The 22502-nt window shown below is 46.1% G+C and overlaps 1 protein-coding gene across 2 annotated transcripts in view; it reads left to right on the forward strand.

The window, feature by feature from the left end:
- ADRA1A (adrenoceptor alpha 1A) overlaps positions 1–22502 on the forward strand; it is a 290018-nt gene that overhangs the window by 93389 nt on the left and 174127 nt on the right. For both annotated transcript variants that reach the window (XM_056571545.1, XM_056571543.1), the window contains exon 2: positions 368–1976. In XM_056571545.1, the coding sequence (XP_056427520.1) occupies positions 1073–1976 (904 nt within the window). In that variant the 5' untranslated portion in view covers positions 368–1072. The remainder of the gene's footprint in view (positions 1–367; positions 1977–22502) is intronic.

Raw genomic sequence — 22502 nt, forward strand, 5'->3', positions numbered from 1 at the left:
GAATACATGCATGCTGAACATGTTTGTGTATGGTGGGGGATTTTAAGATACAGCTATTGACCAAACACATTTTAAATAAATGTTTATAACTTCTAAATGTAATACACTTACACCTTAGTGTTTGAACCTTCCATTGCACAAAGGGCATGGCCTATCTCAAAGCTAGCAGAAATTTTAGCAAAATTTCACCTAAATCCAGCATGCTTGGGCAATTGTGGGAGAACCTATATGTTGAGAGAGGCTTCATAACTAGCCATCCCCTCCCCCCTCCCATAGTCTACATATGCCTTATTTAGCCTAAGTCTATCAAATTATACTAAGAATAAAAGATTTAGACCATTTGACAATTTTCCTTATTATTTTTCAGGTGAATGTGCAACTGAATTATCATGAGAAGAACACATTGTCCTAACCAGCATGCAGTCTATGAAATAGTACTGTGGTTAGCAGACATCAGCTGGGACCCCTCTACATCAGCATCTCCAAAAGGATTGTTTAAGGATCGAAGTACATTAAAATGTGTCTGTGAACTCCAGGAGGACCACCCATCCAGAGATTCATCAGAGTTATCGGATAATAGCACAGTGTTTCTAACCTTTCTACAAAGGAACTTAAAGCAAACTATATTTATATCTTGTGTAAACCACAATGGAGCACATTTAGCTGACTAACTTCTTAAAGGTGTATGGCCAAAACAGCAACAACGAACAATTTAACCCAAGGACACTGTTATAAAATAAGTGGGAGATCAGCAGGAACTTCAATTCCGCCAAAGAAATGATGTCCATTGAATCCTCCCAACATCTGTAATTCATTTTGCTAAGTGAGAAGAGTCAACAGTAAAAAAAGAAAACATTGAAAAGTGAGGGTTGCCATCTTCACATCAAGAATAATTGATGGGAATGTAAACACGTTATTGGCTGAATTCTACATTTTACATGCTCATCTGTGCCTGGCCGTACATCGTGGCCAAAAAATATATGCAGAGCTTCTACTTATATTATAAACACGATTTCTTCTGTCTAACAGTTGAGGACAGATTTGCTGTAAACAGATATCGTTTATCTTGATCATGGTCCTATTTGATCAGAATAACTCAATCGAGTCCATCCCTCTCTGTATAAACTGTACCCATCAGACATCGCCCAACAATATTTCTAAATCCATCATCACTGGAGTTATCTTTGGAATCTTCATCACTTTTGGATTACTAGGAAACATTTTGGTAATTCTTTCAGTGGCATGTCATCGGCATCTACAGACTGTGACCCATTATTTTATTGTCAACCTGGCTGTTGCAGACCTTCTCTTGATGTCCATGGTGCTTCCTTTCTCTGCCACGTTTGAAATCCAAGGATATTGGCTCTTTGGCCGCATCTTCTGTAATATATGGGCAGCTGTTGATGTCCTTTGTTGCACAGCTTCAATTATGAGCCTATGTGTCATATCTATAGACCGCTACATTGGTGTTAGTTACCCACTGAGATACCCCAGTATTATGACTGAAAAGCGAGGTGTTCTTGCCCTCCTTTGTATATGGGTTTTGTCCCTTGTAATCTCAATTGGACCCCTATTTGGCTGGAAAGAACCAGCACCAGAAGATGAAACAATCTGTGAAATCACTGAAGAGCCAGGCTACGTTCTTTTCTCAGCTTTTGGATCCTTCTATCTTCCCCTCACCATCATCCTCATCATGTATTTTAGGGTCTATGTTGTGGCTAAAAGGGAGGGAAAAGTTCTCAATTCTGGAATGAAATGTGAAAAATCAGATTCTGAAGAGGTAACCTTGAGGATTCATCGGAAGAGCACTCCAGATAAATGCAGTGGAAATACCAATTCCAGTGCAAAGCATAAGACTCACTTCTCAGTGCGCCTTCTCAAATTTTCTAGGGAAAAGAAAGCAGCAAAGACATTGGGAATCGTAGTAGGATGTTTTGTCCTGTGCTGGTTGCCATTTTTTTTGGCAATGCCTATAGGTAAGATACAATACAAGTAATAATATGTTTGTGCAGCATTCCTGGGGATATTATGGCTTACATATTTACATATGTCACACTTTTAGGGCCTTTTTTTTTCTTCATGGCTTTTATGTTTTATTGCGTACTGTATTCTTCGGGTTTACTCCTTCGGATACTCTATATTGACAGGATGCTGATTCTTAACAAAGTAAAACCCCTTTGGTTTAAAATTTTTGGCCTCTGTTGGTGGTAAAGGATGGTGAAACTACTGTCATATACTTCCAACAAAAGACTGCAACATATAACACAGTAAAGTCAAGCAGTAGGATCCGCTGGACAGTGATGTCACTGGAGCTTCTTAAAGTATCCATTGTGATTGACGCCATATGGGCTCATACATTTTATGTTGTTGTGGTATATTAATATATGCTGGCAAGATGGAGTCCAAATGGACATCCTTTGCCTTTCATCTAACAGTGGACACCTATGAACATGTTTAATATGTATTTCTGGAGCTTTCACGATGTACACACTAAATGCAACACAAGAATGTGATGTGAATAGTCCCTAAAGCAGTTCGGCCCTCATATTGGCAGTCAAGTGAAATGATGCACAGTGACCTAGCTAAGCAACCTTTCTGTAATAATTACCAGGTGCAATCAAGATTCAATTAAACTGTCTGTGTGAAATGGAGCGTTACATCAATGCAAAATGTGGACTGATATTCGTCATTTTCTTTTTGTAATGAACATAAAGCCTTTTCAACTGCGAACAGATGATATATTAAGTGTGGATCCCAGTGTCCTAGCTGCTATGCATAGGGGGGGGGGGAGGCTTCTTACTATAAATTGACATGTTTAAATATAAGCTATTTGCAGCATAGGGCTAAAAAATTACTTTGGTGTGCGCAATGATCAGTATCCAGTCACAGGGGAGGTGGGCTCCAGTCACACTTGCCCCACCCTTCTGCTGCCCTAAGCCCAGATTGAAGGATAGCGCTATAAACCGATTTCTCTTACCAACATTCCTCCTGGGGAATCCATAGATTTAATAAGAGTCTTAAAGGGGTTATCCAACATAAGGTGGCTTAAGTACTCACCTGCCAGACAGTAAGGACGTGCTTAGGAATGATCTGCGCTTGTCTTATGGCTAAATGGCTGTGTTGTGAGTCCACCATAACACTTCTGCTTTCTTTTTGTAAAATGGCTACTTTCTATTGGAGTTCCCTCCCTCCAACTACATGTCCCAGGATTCCTTGTTTGTAAGTGGGGAGTCTCTCCCTACCACACATCAGTCACCCCACCCATTGCAGCACAGCTAGACTCCCCTCTCTGCATGCTGTGCTTGAAACTACAATTCCCTGTAGCCCTGTTGAGAATGATCTCCTTCCCACCCAGCAGTCACTGCACCCATTGAAACTCAGACAGGCTTCCTCTGAACACCTGACTAGTGATGTAATGTCTCGGGCAACCTGGGAAAGCCTGAGACAACACTGCTAAAAATGAACATCAGGGCAAAGATCACATAAGAATTGTGAGAACATCCATCAAGCAGAGGTGCAGACACTATATTATGAACTTTACAGCCCCTGTAGGGTAATCAAATAAAATAATCCCTGAATACATTCTTGAGTGACTAGGGTACAATGTTACGCCATCCAGTATAATCCCCTCTCAAAAGGCTTTACCCAATCTTGGAAACAGTGAAACCGTAGTAAACAAGTCAGTTTCTAATTAATTTTGCTTTTATTAATTAGTTTTCATGTGTCGTTTCTATATGGCGTTTATCAATGAATGATTAGACCCTTGTTTTTTATTATATCTCTGATATTCAGAACACATTCTTAATTAAGTCCAAGTCTAACATCAGCTGTGGAGAATTTACCATCTCCATCTGTCTTTTGTGCTGCCGATGAAAGGGCCCACGAGGCGGTGACACATGTTCATGCACAACATTGTACTTTTATTAGTTTGGTTGCACAACTCTTCTGATACAAAAAGTAGAAAGATTTGTTGATCCAAAATATAATATATGAAGAAATATAAAATCTCATCCCTTCCCAATATCGCGCCACACCCCTACCCCTTAATTCCCTGGTTGAACTTAATGGACATATGTCTTTTTTCGACCGTACTAACTATGTAACTATGTAACTATGTAACACCCCTTAACATGCTATTCTTTATTAGTTTACTTTCAAAATTGAAGACATTACACCGCTGTGCAAGAAACAGACAAATCAAAGGCAATTAAAGGGGTACTCCAGCTTCCAAAGGATAGGAGATAAGATGACTGATCTTGAGGGGTCCTGGCAGCCGGACCTCCGGGCTGGTACAGCAACATTCTGAACATGGAAACCTGGGGCTTCCATGTTTGTGACATCCTGCCACGCCCCCTCCGTTCATGTCTATGGAGGGGCGTGATAGCTAGTACATAACCATTGCGCTTCCTCCCATAGACTTGAATAGAGGGGGCATGGCAGCTGTGGTTGCCAGTCATCCAGTATGCATGGGGTGACTGGGGTGCCGTGCCGGAGATTGCGCGGGTCCCCAGCGGCCTAACACCCAAACCCCCCATCCCCTATTCTTTCAAAAAGGGATATGATGTTTATTGGCCGAGTACCCCTTTAAGCACATGTACACTCTTGATCACCAATACACCTGGTCAGATACAACCTTCTTAAATAGTACGTTTCAGGGGCGGACTGTGTGTCAGTAAAGACAGACTCAATGTAAAATTCAGAAAATACATAGAATTTCAAGTCAAAATACATACTCTGCAATTCTTAACATATGGTATGCGATATCAGGCTAGTGCAAGAAGTAAAGAGAATGTGGTATGCAATCTCTGTAATACAATAGATCAGAGCTGGTTAACCCTCTTTTTTCTTAAAAATGAAATTCTTTACGTTTATTCAAACCATGTAGGGCTCTAGTTCCAAGCACAAGCTGCCAATAAGCTTCACGGCTCAGCAACGTACGGTGAATATCACTGCCTCGAACATGAGGAAGTATCCATTCAATGCTGAAAATCCTAAGTGCTTTAACCAAGCCACCACGCACTTGTGAAAAATGCATGGATGCTCCTGATTTATTTCTATTACTGTTGGAGTTGCTGGCATCATCAAGATGGTCTAATGCACTTATTTTCAATTTTCGTGAGGTGCATCTGACATATTTGAGGTGGCATTCAATGTACTCTATTGTGTAAACAATATTATGGGAATTTCAGTTAATGTACTGATTGATTTAAAATGTTTTTCCTTACATGGCTTGGGAAAATCGAAGGTTTTGCCAGGTGTGGTGCCAAAACTACAAAGTCCCTTATTTCTAAAATACCTATATACACTTGGCTTTTCTGTTGTAACCAAGCTAGAAGACAGACAGTCTTTTCTGTTACAGTGGTAGCCCTTAAGGGCACACGCACCAGGTGACACCAGCCTGATGGGGTGACACCAAGTCACTAGCACCACCCCCAGTGGGTCCTCGCATCGGCGAGATTCTATCAACAGTAACAACACCTACCCAGCCCCCGTACTCATCTTCCAGCAGTGATAAGGCACAGCAGGGGTTACGGTGATGGGACGTCAGCGGTGTTGGGCAGCGCTGGATGGACGGCGCGGACGTGACGCACTGTTTGCACTGATCTTTTCCAAGCTGGACCAGTGAGCCTCAGAATCATTGCAGCAAGGTAGCAGGACAGGGACTGCAAACTACCAAGCCAGCCAGGAACAGAGTGGGGTGCACCTGACTGACCCGTCAGCTGATGCTATTACCACAGGGGGGTAGGGGGAATGGGGGATGCTGGTGGATGATTGGGGTGCTACTGCTGGTGGGGGTGTTGCTGGTAGATGATGAGGGTGCTACTACCCTGGCAGTAGCATCCCAATCATCCACCAACACCCCCCCCCCTCACTGGCAGTAGAACCCCCACCATCCACCAGCAACACCCCCCCCCCATCATCAGCACTATCCTCCTGGCAGTAGCACCCCCATCATCCACCAACAACACCCCCCATGGTAATAGCATCAGCTGATGGACGATGAGGAGTGCTACTGTTGGGGGGGGGGGGTGTTGCTGGCTGGTAGATGATTGGGATGCTACTGCCAGGAGGATGCTGCTGCTGATGGATGACGGGGGTGCTATCAAGCCAGCCAAGAACAGAGTGGGGTGCACCTGACTGACCCTGGTAAGCTACAATACTGCCAGGGAGAAAAGGGGGCGCTGGGGGGTTCAAGGCTTTGGGGGGGGGTGTTGCTAGTGGATGATGAGGGTGCTACTGCCCTGGCAGTAGCATCCCAATCATCCACCAACACCCTATCTCCCCCCCCCCAGCAGTAGCACCCCCATCATCCGTCAGCTGATGCTATTACCACAGGGGGGTAGGGGGATGGGAAGATTCTAGTGGATGATGTGGGTGCTACAGCTGGGGGGAGGTGCTTCTGGTGGATGATTAGGGTGCTACTACCCTGGCAGTAGCACCCCAATCATCCACCAACACCCCCCCTCTAGCAGAAGCCCCCCCCATCATCCACCAGCAACACCCCCTCCCCCCATTACCACTACCCCCCCCCCATCATCCATCAGCAGCACGTGACTGGACCCTTTCTGACAGTGTCCTCCCAAACAGGGAACCTCCAGCTGTTGCTAAACTACAACGCCCAAAGGCTGTTTGGTAGAAAATAAAAGCAGACAAGAGCTCCAATGTGCAGTGATTCCCATACAAATAAATGGATCCACAGGTTGGATAAAATTTACCAATTTTCATTGTGCAACAACCGAGGCACAACGCTCAGAATTCAATGGACACTCACATCCTACAGGCTCAGATAGTAATGATGGAGATTCCGTCTTGGCTGCAGCTTCAACCCTTCACTCACATATCCATGTGGTGTCGACAATATACAAGAGGTTCCCACACTAATTAAAGTGCTGGTTATAGGGATGTGCAAAAAAAGCTCTGCCACGGATTAGGTGCAGAGGTAAGTGCAAAATTTATTATATACATGTAACACGTTTCAGGGACGGTCTGCCCCTTTCATCAGACATGCAGGATACAGACAGAAAACTGTCTGTGTCCTGCATGTCTGATGAAAGGGGCAGAATGTCCCTGAAACACGTTACATGTTTATAATAAATTTGCACTTGTAACATCAGGCTGTTGCTGCTTAGATGGGAATGAAATGGGGAACCACACACATGTTTATTTATTTATTTATTTATTTTTAACCCCTTAAGGACTCAGCCCATTTTGGCCTTAAGGACTCAGACAATTACATTTTTACGTTTTCATTTTTTCCTCCTCGCCTTCTAAAAATCATAACTCTTTTATATTTTCATCCACAGACTAGTATGAGGGCTTGTTTTTTGCGCGACCAGTTGTCCTTTGTAATGACATAACTCATTATATCATAAAATGTATGGCGCAACCAAAAAACAATATTTTTGTGGGGAAATTAAAAACACAATTTTGCTAATTTTGGAAGGTTTCGTTTTCACGCCGTACAATTTATGGTAAAAATGACATGTGTTCTTTATTCTGAGGGTCAATACGATTAAAATGATACCCATTATTACGTACTTTTCTATTATTGTTGTGCTTAAAAAAAATCACAAACTTTTTAACCAAATTAGTACGTGTTACGCCAAGCGCTCCGGGTCCCCGCTCCTCCCCGGAGCGCTCGCTACACTCTCGCTCCCGCAGCGCCCCGGTCAGATCCACTGACCGGGTGCGCTGCGATACCGCCTCCAGCCGGGATGCGATTCGCGATGCGGGTGGCGCCCGCTCGCGATGCGCACCCCGGCTCCCGTACCTGACTCGCTCTCCGTCGGTCCTGTCCCGGCGCGCGCGGCCCCGCTCCCTAGGGCGCGCGCGCGCCGGGTCTCTGCGATTTAAAGGGCCACTGCGCCGCTGATTGGCGCAGTGGTTCTAATCAGTGTGTTCACCTGTGCACTCCCTATGTATACCTCACTTCCCCTGCACTCCCTCGCCGGATCTTGTTGCCATTGTGCCAGTGAAAGCGTTCCCTTGTGTGTTCCTAGCCTGTGTTCCAGACCTCCTGCCGTTGCCCCTGACTACGATCCTTGCTGCCTGCCCCGACCTTCTGCTACGTCCGACCTTGCTTCTGTCTACTCCCTTGTACCGCGCCTATCTTCAGCAGTCAGAGAGGTTGAGCCGTTGCTAGTGGATACGACCTGGTCACTACCGCCGCAGCAAGTCCATCCCGCTTTGCGGCGGGCTCTGGTGAACACCAGTAGTGACTTAGAACCGGTCCACTAGCACGGTCCACGCCAATCCCTCTCTGGCACAGAGGATCCACCTCCTGCCAGCCGGCATCGTGACAGTAGATCCGGCCATGGATCCCGCTGAAGTTCCTCTGCCAGTTGTCGCCGACCTCACCACGGTGGTCGTCCAGCAGTCACAACAGATAGCGCAACAAGGCCACCAGCTGTCTCAACTGACCGTGATGCTACAGCAGCTACTACCTCAGCTTCAGCAATCATCTCCTCCGCCAGCTCCTGCACCTCCTCCGCAGTGAGTGGCCGCCTCAGGCCTACGACTATCCTTGCCGGATAAATTTGATGGGGACTCTAAGTTTTGCCGTGGCTTTCTTTCACAATGTTCCCTGCACTTGGAGATGATGTCGGACCAGTTTCCTACTGTAAGGTCTAAGGTGGCTTTCGTAGTCAGCCTTCTGTCTGGAAAAGCTCTGTCATGGGCCACACCGCTCTGGGACCGCAATGACCCCGTCACTGCCTCTGTACACTCCTTCTTCTCGGAAATTCGAAGTGTCTTTGAGGAACCTGCCCGAGCCTCTTCTGCTGAGACTGCCCTGCTGAACCTGGTCCAGGGTAATTCTTCCGTTGGCGAGTACGCCGTGCAATTCCGTACTCTTGCTTCAGAACTTTCCTGGAATAATGAGGCCCTCTGCGCGACCTTTAAAAAAGGCCTATCCAGCAACATTAAAGATGTTCTGGCCGCACGAGAAATTCCTGCTAACCTACATGAACTCATTCATCTAGCCACTCGCATTGACATGCATTTTTCCGAAAGGCGTCAGGAGCTCCGCCAGGATATGGACTTTGTTCGCACGAGGCGTTTTTTCTCCCCGGCTCCTCTCTCCTCTGGTCCTCTGCAATCCGTTCCTGTGCCTCCCGCCGTGAAGGCTATTCAAGTTGACCGGTCTCGCCTGACACCTCAAGAGAGGACACGACGCCGCATGGAGAATCTCTGCCTGTACTGTGCCGGTACCGAACACTTCCTGAAGGATTGTCCTATCCGTCCTCCCCGCCTGGAAAGACGTACGCTGACTCCGCACAAAGGTGAAACAGTCCTTGATGTCAACTCTGCTTCTCCACGTCTTACTGTGCCTGTGCGGATATCTGCCTCTACCTTCTCCTTCTCCACTAAGGCCTTCTTGGATTCCGGATCTGCAGGAAACTTTATTTTGGCCTCTCTCATCAACAGGTTCAACATCCCAGTGACCAGTCTCGCCAGACCTCTCTACATCAATTGCGTTAACAATGAAAGATTGGACTGTGCCGTGCGTTACCGCACGGAACCCCTCCTAATGTGCATCGGACCTCATCACGAAAAAATTGAGTTTTTGGTCCTCTCCAATTGCACTTCCGAAATTCTCCTTGGACTACCCTGGCTTCAACACCATTCCCCAACCCTGGATTGGTCCACAGGGGAGATCAAGAGTTGGGGTACCTCTTGTTTCAAGGACTGCTTTAAACCGGTTACCAGTACTCCCTGCCGTGATCCTGTGGTTCCCCCTGTAACCGGTCTCCCTAAGGCCTATATGGACTTTGCTGATGTGTTTTGCAAAAAACAAGCTGAGACTCTTCCTCCTCACAGGCCTTATGACTATCCTATTGACCTCCTCCCGGGCACTACTCCACCCCGGGGCAGAATTTATCCTCTGTCTGCCCCAGAGACTCTTGCTATGTCTGAGTACATCCAGGAAAATTTAAAAAAGGGCTTTATCCGCAAATCCTCCTCTCCTGCCAGAGCCGGATTTTTCTTTGTGTCCAAAAAAGATGGCTCCCTACGCCCTTGCATTGACTACCGCGGTCTTAACAAAATCACGGTAAAGAACCGCTACCCTCTACCTCTTATCTCTGAACTCTTTGATCGCCTCCAAGGTGCCCACATCTTTACCAAACTGGACTTAAGAGGTGCTTATAATCTCATCCGCATCAGAGAGGGGGATGAATGGAAAACGGCATTTAACACTAGAGATGGACACTTTGAGTATCTGGTCATGCCCTTTGGCCTGTGCAACGCCCCTGCCGTCTTCCAAGACTTTGTTAATGAAATTTTTCGTGATCTCTTATATTCCTGTGTTGTTGTGTATCTGGACGATATCCTGATTTTTTCTGCAAACCTAGAAGAACACCGCCAGCATGTCCGCATGGTTCTTCAGAGACTTCGTGACAATCAACTTTACGCCAAGATGGAGAAATGTCTGTTTGAATGTCAATCTCTTCCTTTCCTAGGATACTTGGTCTCTGGCCAGGGACTACAAATGGATCCAGACAAACTCTCTGCCGTCTTAGATTGGCCACGCCCCTCCGGACTCCGTGCTATCCAAAGTTTTTTGGGGTTCGCCAATTATTACAGACAATTTATTCCACATTTTTCCACCATTGTGGCTCCTATCGTGGCTTTAACCAAAAAGAATGCCAATCCTAAGTCATGGCCTCCTCAAGCGGAAGACGCCTTTAAACAGCTCAAGTCTGCCTTTTCTTCTGCTCCCGTGCTCTCCAGACCTGACCCATCTAAACCCTTCCTATTGGAGGTAGATGCCTCCTCAGTAGGAGCGGGAGCGGTCCTTCTACAAAAAAATTCTTCCGGGCATGCTGTTACTTGTGGTTTTTTTTCTAGGACCTTCTCTCCGGCGGAGAGGAACTACTCCATCGGGGATCGAGAGCTACTAGCCATTAAATTAGCACTTGAGGAATGGAGGCATCTGCTGGAGGGATCAAGATTTCCAGTTATTATTTACACCGATCACAAAAATCTCTCCTATCTCCAGTCTGCCCAACGGCTGAATCCTCGCCAGGCCAGGTGGTCTCTGTTCTTTGCCCGATTTAATTTTGAAATTCACTTTCGGCCTGCCGATAAGAACATCAGGGCCGATGCTCTCTCTCGTTCCTCGGATGCCTCGGAAGTAGAGCTCTCTCCGCAACACATCATTCCTCCTGACTGCCTGATCTCCACTCCTCCAGCCTCTGTTACGCCGAGCGCTCCGGGTTCCCGCTCCTCCCCGGAGCGCTCGCTACACTCTCGCTCCCGCAGCGCCCCGGTCAGATCCACTGACCGGGTGCGCTGCGATACCGCCTCCAGCCGGGATGCGATTCGCGATGCGCACCCCGGCTCCCGTACCTGACTCGCTCTCCGTCGGTCCTGTCCCGGCGCGCGCAGCCCCACTCCCTAGGGCGCGCGCGCGCCGGGTCTCTGCGATTTAAAGGGCCACTGCGCCGCTGATTGGCGCAGTGGTTCTAATCAGTGTGTTCACCTGTGCACTCCCTATGTATACCTCACTTCCCCTGCACTCCCTCGCCGGATCTTGTTGCCATTGTGCCAGTGAAAGCGTTCCCTTGTATGTTCCTAGCCTGTGCTCCAGACCTCCTACCGTTGCCCCTGACTACAATCCTTGCTGCCTGCCCCGACCTTCTGCTACGTCCGACCTTGCTTCTGTCTACTCCCTTGTACCGCGCCTATCTTCAGCAGTCAGAGAGGTTGAGCCGTTGCTAGTGGATACGACCTGGTCACTACCGCCGCAGCAAGACCATCCCGCTTTGCGGCGGGCTCTGGTGAATACCAGTATTGACTTAGAACCGGTCCACTAGCACGGTCCACGCCAATCCCTCTCTGGCACAGAGGATCCACCTCCTGCCAGCCGGCATCGTGACAGCCTCCATCAGGCAAACTCCTCCAGGGAAGACCTTCGTCACTCCACGCCAACGCCTCGGAATCCTCAAATGGGGTCACTCCTCCCATCTCGCAGGCCATGCGGGCATCAAGAAATCCGTGCAACTCATCTCTCGTTTCTATTGGTGGCCGACTCTGGAGACGGATGTTGTTGATTTTGTGCGGGCCTGCACTGTCTGTGCCCGGGATAAGACTCCTCGCCAGAAGCCCGCTGGTCTTCTTCATCCTCTGCCTGTTCCCGAACAACCTTGGTCTCTGATTGGTATGGACTTTATTACAGACTTACCCTCATCCCGTGGCAACACTGTTGTTTGGGTGGTCGTTGATCGATTCTCCAAGATGGCACATTTCATCCCTCTTCCTGGTCTTCCTTCTGCGCCTCAGTTGGCAAAAAATTTTTTGTACACATTTTTCGTCTTCACGGGTTGCCCACGCAGATCATCTCGGATAGAGGCGTCCAATTCGTGTCAAAATTCTGGAGGGCTCTCTGTAAACAACTCAAGATTAAATTAAACTTTTCTTCTGCTTATCATCCTCAATCCAATGGGCAAGTAGAAAGAATTAACCAGGTCCTGGGTGATTATTTACGGCATTTTGTTTCCTCCCGCCAGGATGACTGGGCAGATCTTCTACCATGGGCCGAATTCTCGTATAACTTCAGAGTTTCTGAATCTTCTTCCAAATCCCCATTTTTCGTGGTGTACGGCCGTCACCCTCTTCCCCCCCTCCCTACTCCCTTGCCCTCTGGTTTGCCCGCTGTGGATGAAATAACTCGTGATCTTTCCACCATATGGAAAGAGACCCAAAATTCTCTCTTACAGGCTTCATCACGCATGAAGAAGTTTGCTGATAAGAAAAGAAGAGCTCCCCCCATTTTTTCTCCCGGAGACAAGGTATGGCTCTCCGCTAAATATGTCCGCTTCCGTGTTCCCAGCTACAAATTGGGACCACGCTATCTTGGTCCTTTCAAAATTTTGTGCCAGATTAATCCTGTCTCTTATAAACTTCTTCTCCCTCCTTCTCTTCGTATTCCTAATGCCTTTCACGTTTCTCTTCTTAAACCACTCATCATCAACCGTTTCTCTCCTAAACTTATCTCTCCCACTCCTGTCTCCGGTTCTTCAGACATCTTTCCTGTAAAGGAGATACTGGCCTCCAAAAAGGTCAGAGGAAAAACCTTCTTTTTGGTTGACTGGGAGGGCTGTGGTCCTGAAGAGAGATCCTGGGAACCTGAGGACAATATCCTAGATAAAAGTCTGGTCCTCAGGTTCTCAGGCTCCAAGAAGAGGGGGAGACCCAAGGGGGGGGGTACTGTTACGCCAAGCGCTCCGGGTCCCCGCTCCTCCCCGGAGCGCTCGCTACACTCTCGCTCCCGCAGCGCCCCGGTCAGATCCACTGACCGGGTGCGCTGCGATACCGCCTCCAGCCGGGATGCGATTCGCGATGCGGGTGGCGCCCGCTCGCGATGCGCACCCCGGCTCCCGTACCTGACTCGCTCTCCGTCGGTCCTGTCCCGGCGCGCGCGGCCCCGCTCCCTAGGGCGCGCGCGCGCCGGGTCTCTGCGATTTAAAGGGCCACTGCGCCGCTGATTGGCGCAGTGGTTCTAATCAGTGTGTTCACCTGTGCACTCCCTATGTATACCTCACTTCCCCTGCACTCCCTCGCCGGATCTTGTTGCAATTGTGCCAGTGAAAGCGTTCCCTTGTGTGTTCCTAGCCTGTGTTCCAGACCTCCTGCCGTTGCCCCTGACTACGATCCTTGCTGCCTGCCCCGACCTTCTGCTACGTCCGACCTTGCTTCTGTCTACTCCCTTGTACCGCGCCTATCTTCAGCAGTCAGAGAGGTTGAGCCGTTGCTAGTGGATACGACCTGGTCACTACCGCCGCAGCAAGTCCATCCCGCTTTGCGGCGGGCTCTGGTGAACACCAGTAGTGACTTAGAACCGGTCCACTAGCACGGTCCACGCCAATCCCTCTCTGGCACAGAGGATCCACCTCCTGCCAGCCGGCATCGTGACAGTACGTTTATAATCCCTTAATTTTGATGACCACTAACTTTTTTATTTTTGCGTATAAGCGGCAGTATGATGGCTCATTTTTTGCGTCATAATCTGTAATTTTTTTATATACCACATCTGCATATAAAAAACTTTTAATACATTTTTTATAATTTTTTTAAAATAAAATGTATAAAAAAAGTAGCAATTTTGGACTTTTTTTTTTCTTTTTTGTTCACGCCGTTCACCGTACGGGATCATTAACATTTTATTTTAATAGTTCGGACATTTACGCACGTGGCGATACCAAATATGTCTATAAAATTAATTTTTTACGCTTTTTGGGGGTAAAATAGGAAAAAACGGACGTTTTACTTTTTTATTGGTGGAAGGGATTTTTCACTTTTTTTTTACTTTTACATTTTTTAACATTTTTTTTACACTTGAATAGTCCCCATAGGGGACTATTCATAGCAATACCATGATTGCTAATACTGATCTGTTCTATGTATAGGACATAGAACAGATCAGTGTTATCGGCGATCTTCTGCTCTAGTCTGCTCGATCTCAGACCAGAGCAGGAGACGCCGGGAGCTGGAAGGAGGAAGGTGAGGGGACCTCCGTGCGGCGTTCTGAATGATCGGATCCCCGCAGCAGTGCTGCGGGCGATCCGATCATTCATTGAAATCGCGCACTGCCGCAGATGCCGGGATCTGTATTGATCCCGGCACCTGAGGGGTTAATGGCGGACGCCCGCGAGATCGCGGGCGTCGGCCATTGCCGGCGGGTCCCTGGCTGCGATCAGCAGCCGGGATCAGCCGCGCATGACACGGTCATCGCTCCGATGCCCGCGGTTATGCACAGGACGTAAATGTACGTCCTGGTGCGTTAAGTACCACCGCACCAGGACGTACATTTACGTCATGCGTCCTTAAGGGGTTAAATAAACATGTGGTTCACCGTCTTTTCATTCTCAGGCCAATACCAACCAAGCAGCAACAGCCTGATGTTACCAGGGTGGGTGAGGACCATTGTTACTGGCCCTCCCCAGCCTAAATAACGCCAGCCTGTTACCGCCTAGGCCCGGGAGCGCCATATTTGATTCTCTGGGCCTGTTGGTACCGGCTCTTCCCAGCACCCCTGTGACAGTGGGTACCACGGTAATAATTGGGGGTTAGCGCCAACTTGTTTTCTGGGCTTGCCTGAAAAGTTAATTTAAAAAAAAAACACAACACACACAAAAAAACATTTCATTTCAACAAAAACTCCCCCGCAAGCCCTCATTAGCATTTCATTTAAATAAATAAAAAAAAGCTGGTCATCGACGTAGTCCACCAAATCCATAGTAATCCTCAGCATACACATATCTGAAATGAGAAGAAAAGCACAGAAAATGGGTTAGTACATTTTGGCAGTGTGTTCCCAAACAAGGAGCCCCCAGCTGTTGCTAAACTACAACCCCCATCATGATGATGAGGCTGACATGAGGAGGCACAGTAATACGGGGGTTGGGGGATGATGATGATGAGGAGGCACAGTAATGCAGGGGTTGGGGGTGATGATGATGAGGAGGCACAGTAATGCAGGGGTTGGGGGGTGATGATGATGAGGAGGCACAGTAATGCGGGGGTTGGGGGTGATGATGAAGAGGAGGCACAGTAATGCAGGGGTTGGGGGGTGATGATGATGAGGAGGCACAGTAATGCGGGGGTTGGGGGTGATGATGAAAAGGAGGCACAGTAATGCAGGGGTTGGGGGGTGATGATGATGAGGAAGCACAGTAATGCAGGGGTTGGGGTGATGATGATGAGGAGGCACAGTAATACGGAGGTTGGGGGTGATGATGATGAGGAGGCACAGTAATGCGGGGGTTGGGGGTGATGATGATGAGGAGGCACAGTAATGCAGCGGTTGGGGGTGATGATGATGAGGAGGCACAGTAATGCGGGGGTTGGGGGTGATGATGATGAGGAGGCACAGTAATGCGGGGGTTGGGGGTGAGGATGATGAGGAGGCACAGTAATGCGGGGGTTGGGAGTGATGATGATGAGGAGGCACAGTAATGCGGGGGTTGGGGGGTGATGATGATGAGGAGGCACAGTAATGTGGGGGTTGGGGGATGATGATGATGAGGAGGCACAGTAATGCGGGGGTGGGGGATGATGATGAGGGTGACATGAGAAGGCATTTGGGGGGGGGGGGGTAAAGGATGCTTGGGATACTGTACAGTATATAAAATGGGGGTGGGTGACCATGGAGAGCATGAGGCACAATATATAGGGGCATAATTTATTTATGGGGCATAGTTTGTTTTGCATTTCAGAAGGAATAGTGTATATTGTAAGGTATATATACGAGGTGGAATGTTTTTTGTGGGCTACAGTATGTTGCGGTATTATATTCAGAGGGTACAGTGTGTGGCAGTATTTTACTTTGTGGGACAGGGTTATATTCTGAGGGAGCGCAGTATGTGTTGTAGTATTATATTTAGAGGATACAGTGTCTGGTTGAGTTATATTAATTATTGTTTTCATATAGAGGCTCAGAATCCGCCATCTGGGTTCCACTTAAGTTCTACAGAGTAAAATTTGTAGCTGGAACACATCCAGGCGGTATGTACCAACTGAATTAGATGCGGAAAGACTGTAGAGAAGACTTCACCTGTGGTCACTGATATCATTGTGTATTCTCCTCACTATGTCCTATCAGAGCTGTAGTCAGTTGTAAATTCTACAGTTATGATGAGTGAAACTACAACTCCCAGCATAACCTTACTACTGCGTAAGTCATTCTGGGAGCTGTAGTTTTAAATGGTGAAAACTTCTTTAGCGCCCATTCTGTGGCAATTGGTATATCTGATTATTATGCTGGAATTCTTTACAATGCGCTACACCAGTGGCGTTTGTCACAACAGGCTAAAAACTTAGTTTGGGCACAACAGCCCAACTATTACTAAGAATGCATGCCACCTTGTCATCCTCTTTAAGCTAGTGTAAGTTCCTGTTTATAATGAGTTTTAAACTAAGGTACAAATGTTATCGCTAATACAGGTTTTTTTTCTACCACGATCGTGGCTTAGATTGTTACAAAGAATTGTGGCTACAATTTTAGTAGCTCTTTGTGAAAGTTTCTCTTTGTATTACTTCTTGCCAAGCCTCTGTTGAAGTTTATGTGCTTCATTCCTAAACGTGGCATTGTTGGTACAATTGTGTTTGATCCACATTAATTCACCAATGGGAATGGCACAGAGAGTGTGGGCTGAATAGTTACTGTCCACCCTAAGGTCTGAGTTGCCCAATATGGGCTTCCATTATGTGGATGTACAAACATGTTTCCCCCTGTAATGTCCGTGAATTGCAAATCTAGAAGCATCACCGACTATCAAGGCTATGGGTGAACTTCCAATTATACAGTAGTTGTTGGAATTAAGGTACTCCAGGAAAATTGGTATGAGAGACATTTTACCCCTCCAGATGAACAGAGAAAAGGTTACAGGTGACATACAAAAACTTCCCCTCCCAATAGGACATGGTGAGGTTTACTAGTGATGGTGAATGTATGTCCCCCATTAAAACCGAGAAATAAGAAAACATGTGATTTGTTTTAGGTATTCACATAGGTCAACAATGTAGTCAGCTTTATTTACCAGGAAAACAGCAAATCCAAATCCAGACAACCTGAAGGCTTGAAAGGGTGCTGGCAGGTGTAGGGATCCAATCAACAGTGTAGTCACTATATTTATTAAGTTGATGCTCGAGGCCACTGGCCATGGAATACTCGTATATAGGGATGTGACGTCCCATGTCAGCCAACACCAATTAGCCTGCCACAGTATCGAACTGAGACTACCTAGGATGCCCCTAGAGTATTCATTTTATATTGAGTGGAAAAAATGTTAAACTCATTTGTTGGAGCAAAGTTCAGACCTGCAATAGTACTGCCATCTGATCAGAGCTGAGTTTCTTAGATGATAGGTTTAAGAGGCCAGTCGTTTGGATGTTTGGCTCCTTGTTTGCTGTGTGCCCACTGTTTTTTCTTTGGTGTTGGCATCCAGAATATGGAGTTGGAAAATGTTTGTGGAGCAACATTGAATGTTAGGGCATACAGGGATTTGTAGTTTCGCACTTACTGGAGAGCTTACTGCTGTAGACTACCACTATACATTAAATGGCCACTATTGATCACTAGAACCAGCGCTGTCCTTGTGAAAGGAGAATGACTTTCATAGTAAGTCTGTGGGCCGTCATTTCCATCTTACAGGGAGGTAAGCAGTCAGCTGTGTGCTTCTTCTTGCTGGTTCTAGTAATTCATAGGATTCTGAGGACCCAAACCCCAACAGTTCTCTAGGATATGTCAAAAACATTTGAAACAACAGGTAAACTTTAAAGATGGTCAGAAGTGACTCCTGATATCATTTCTTTTTCAGAGACATACTTGAAGCACCTAATCTCCATTACAAAATCTGTATCAAGACCCGAAGTGTCTTTTGAGGACTGTTTAAGCACCTCAGACCCTTGGGCCATGATGCAACTGCGACTTCTGCTCCCACTATAGTTAACCCCTTAACGACAATGGACGTAAATGTACGTTATGGTGCCGTGGTACTTAACCCACCATGACGTATATTTACGCTCCGCCATTACTGCGAGCACCGGACCGGTGCTATCAGCAGCCAGGGACCCGCCGGTAATGGCAGACATTAACACCTCAGAAGCCCTGATCAATACAGATCACGGCATCTGCGGCAGTGCGGTACTTTAAATGGATGACCGGATCGCCCGCAGTAATGGCAGAAATTAACACCTCAGAAGCCCTGATCAATACAGATCATGGCATCTGCGGCAGTGCAGTACTTTAAATGGATGACCGGATCGCCCGAAGCGCTGCCGATCATCCAGCATGGCAGCCGGAGGTCCCCTCACCTGGCTCTGGCCATCTCCAGGGTCTTCTGCTCTGGTCTGACATCGAGCAGACAGAAGCAGAAGATGACCGATTACACTGATCATTGCTATGCCCTATGCATAGCACTTAACAGTATTAGCAATCAAAGGATAGCTATAGATAGTCCCCTATAGGGACTAGTAAAGTTCAAAAATGAAAGGAAAAAAAGGAAGAAAGAAAAGGAAAAAAATTTGGAAAAATCCACTCCCCCAATAAAAATAAAAAAATTTCTTTTTTCACATTTTACCCCTATAAAGTGTAAAAAAAAAAAAAAACGTATATACATATTTGGTATTGCCGCATGCGTAAATGTAAGAACTATTAAAATATGATGTTATTGATCCCGTACGGTGAATGGCGTGAACGTTAAAAAAAAAATGCAAAGTTGATGCTTTTTTGTCACATTTTATTAAAAAAAATAACACATTTTATAAAAGTTTTATACATACACAAATGTGGTATCAATAAAAAGTACAGATAATGGTGCAAAAAATGAGCCCTCATACCGCTGCTTATACGGAAAAATGAAAAAGTGATAGGTCGTCAAAATAGAAGGATTTTAAACATACTAATTTGGTTAAAAAGTTTGCGATTTTTTTTAAGCGCAACAATAATAGAAAAGTATATAATCATTGGTATCATTTTAATTGTACTGACCCACAGAATAAAGAACACATGTCATTTTTACCATAAATTGTACAGCGTGGAAACAAAACCTTCCAAAATTTGCAAAACTGCGGTTTTCTTTTTCATTTCCCCACACAAATAGTATTTTTTTTTTGTTGTGCCATACATTTTATGGTAAAATGAGTGATGTCATTATGCAGGAAAACTGGTGGCGCAAAAAACAAGCCCTCATATGAAACTATAAAAGAGTTAAAATTTTTAGAAGACAAGGAGGAAAAAACGAAAATGCAAAAATAAAATTGGCCTGGTCCTTAAAGGGGTATTCCAGGAATTTTTTTATTTGACTATGCTACAGGGGCTGTAAAATTAGTGTAGTTGATAATTTAGTGTCTGTACCTGTATGTTACGGTTTTCTCACAATTCATATGTGATTTTCACTCCAATATTTATTTTTAACAGCATACAAAATGACTGTTGTCTCAGATGTTTCCCAGGTTGCAATGCGGCCGAGACCTGACTTACTAGTCAGCTGATGACAGGGAGCCTGTCTGCTTCAATGGGTGGGGCGATCACTTGGAGGGAGAGAGATCAATCTGCAACTAATGCAACAGCTGTAGGCACCCTGATTGAAAACCACTGGTCTTTTGAATGGATGCAGCTCATTTATGTTTCAATTTGTGGGGTGGCTGATGTGTAGGGGGGAGGAAAATGGAATTATGGGATTTGTAGTTAAAAAAAGAAAATTCAAACAGGAAATACCAGTTCACAAAAAGCTAGCCACAGTATTATGGTAATCTCATGACATGGCCATTTAGCCCCAAGACAAGCACAGATCCTTCCTAAGCATGTCCGTTACTGCCTGCCAGGTACATGCTAAAATCACCTTATGGTGGATAACCCCTTTAAGGTCAAAATGGGCTTGGTCCTTAAGGGGTTAAAGGAGATGTCTACAATTAGGAAAACATTAGTGCTTTTTTGTGTGTGTCTATGGGGCTGGTGTGGTATTACAGTTCAGATCCATTTAAGTTGATAGGGCTGAACTATGCTACCACACACAACCTGTGAACAGGCTGTAAGAAAGCAGCCATGTTTTTCTGACCAGGGAAGACCCCAGTAAGCCTCTGTTCCTATTCCTATGCTTACAAGGCAACCTTGTCTTGTTCATAAAACCCAGAATAACCATTGATAACCGTAGTTTTAAACCATATTCAGTAAGCTGTCACTTTATTTAAGGATATTTTTCATCACTTATCAGAAAAAATCTAAATCAGACACCTGTGTATTTTACAAACTAGAGTCCAGATAACAGTTAATTATATTTGGTAGCCTATGACATCACTTCATCATGATATCTCATCCGGCAAAAAGATCCAGTTTAGTCGATACAACAGGCGATGTGGCTTTGAATGTGTCAGCGATAAGGAAAGGTAGATAGGTAAATATATAGATAGCTTGAGAACCATTAGTAGAAAGTAACTAAGTTAATTCCTGTAAATGTTTGCTGAAGTTGTGTAGTTGATATTTCATAGCTGAAGAGTAGAAACATTGCAATGCTCATGCTTTCTGTTGTTTATACAGCCAGTTTAGCTATTTTGAATTTATTACAGATGGGAATTGGCATTGATGAATGTTCTGCTTTGATATGACATTCTGGCTTCTATTGACCCTAGGCCCCTGGCACTATTGACACAAGTTCTTTCTTAAAAATATAGGATTGAAAAATGTTGAGGCTTCATCTCTATAGAACAGACTTTTAACTTTGTTCAAGAGCTGAAGGAACACCTTGGAGCTTTATGCTTCTCGCGTGTTGACAAACATAAACAAAAAACAGAATTCAAAAACAAGCGCCCAATAAAACCGCCCTACCTTCGGGAATATGATTCCATGATGTACAGCTCAGGAATTTGTTGTATTTCATAACTGTGCTATATTCTTGACATTGACATTGCAGTATAATTACATACTGACGTACTGCTCAACGGGGCGCCAATATCTCTAAATGTGCCCCGTGTGTTCCAGTTTTTTTTTTAAAGGAAATCATAAACCAAAACCCTTTTCTATAAAACCATGGGGACTTTATTTATGTGTGTGCTTGATCTCATTTTCAAGGCAGTCAGCAATGAGCTCAGGCGGTGTTCTGCTCTCCTTCATCCCCCATTGGACTGTGACACACTGAGTTGGTTCATGTGCATTTCAGGAGCTGCAGTGAAAAGATCTCTCCTGAGTACTTCTTGTTAATAGTGAAGTCAGGAAAGGTTTGATTCTGCTGTAAAGCTTTTTGCTCCACATGAATGTCTCCAAGGGCCATTGATAAAGGAGAAAATTCAACATTACCTTTGATTGCTCAGCAGTTCTGCACCTCTTTAGTATCTTGAGGACAAGCGCTATTCAGAAAAATGAATATAAAAGGTCTCTTTCCATACAGATCCCTGCTATAGTGGTAACAGGGCCAAATGGTTGTAGCCCACACACATTGTAGATGTCTGTATACCCTGGACAGTGTAATAAAATATATTAGAGGTTATCTGCTCAACTTTTGTGTATTGGTCTTGACTGGTTTTGCAGCTCAGCCTCATTCACATGATTAAAAGGGTACTCCGCCCCTAGACATCTTATCCCCTATCCAAAGGATAGGGGATAAGATGTCAGATCGCCGGGGTCCCGCTGCTGGGGACCCCGGGGATCGCTGCTGCAGCACCCCGCTATCATTACTGCGCAGAGCGAGACCGCTCTGCACGTAATGACGGGCAATACAGGGGCCGGAGCATCGTTACGTCACGGCTCCGCCCCTCGTGATATCACGGCCCGCCCCCGTCAATACAAGTCTATGGGAGGGGGCGTGGCGGTCGTCACGCCCCCTGCCATAGACTTGCATTAAAGGGACGGGCTGTGATGTCATGAGGGGCGGAGCCATGACGTCACGCTGCTCCGGCCCCTGTATCGCCCGTCATTACGCACAGAGCGAACTCGCTCTGTGCAATAATGATGGCGGGCTGCCGCAACGGTGATCCCCGGGGTCCCCAGCAGCGGGACCGCGGCG

This window comes from Hyla sarda, chromosome 4, assembly GCF_029499605.1.
Source record: "Hyla sarda isolate aHylSar1 chromosome 4, aHylSar1.hap1, whole genome shotgun sequence".
Classification (NCBI taxonomy): Eukaryota; Metazoa; Chordata; class Amphibia; order Anura; family Hylidae; genus Hyla; species Hyla sarda.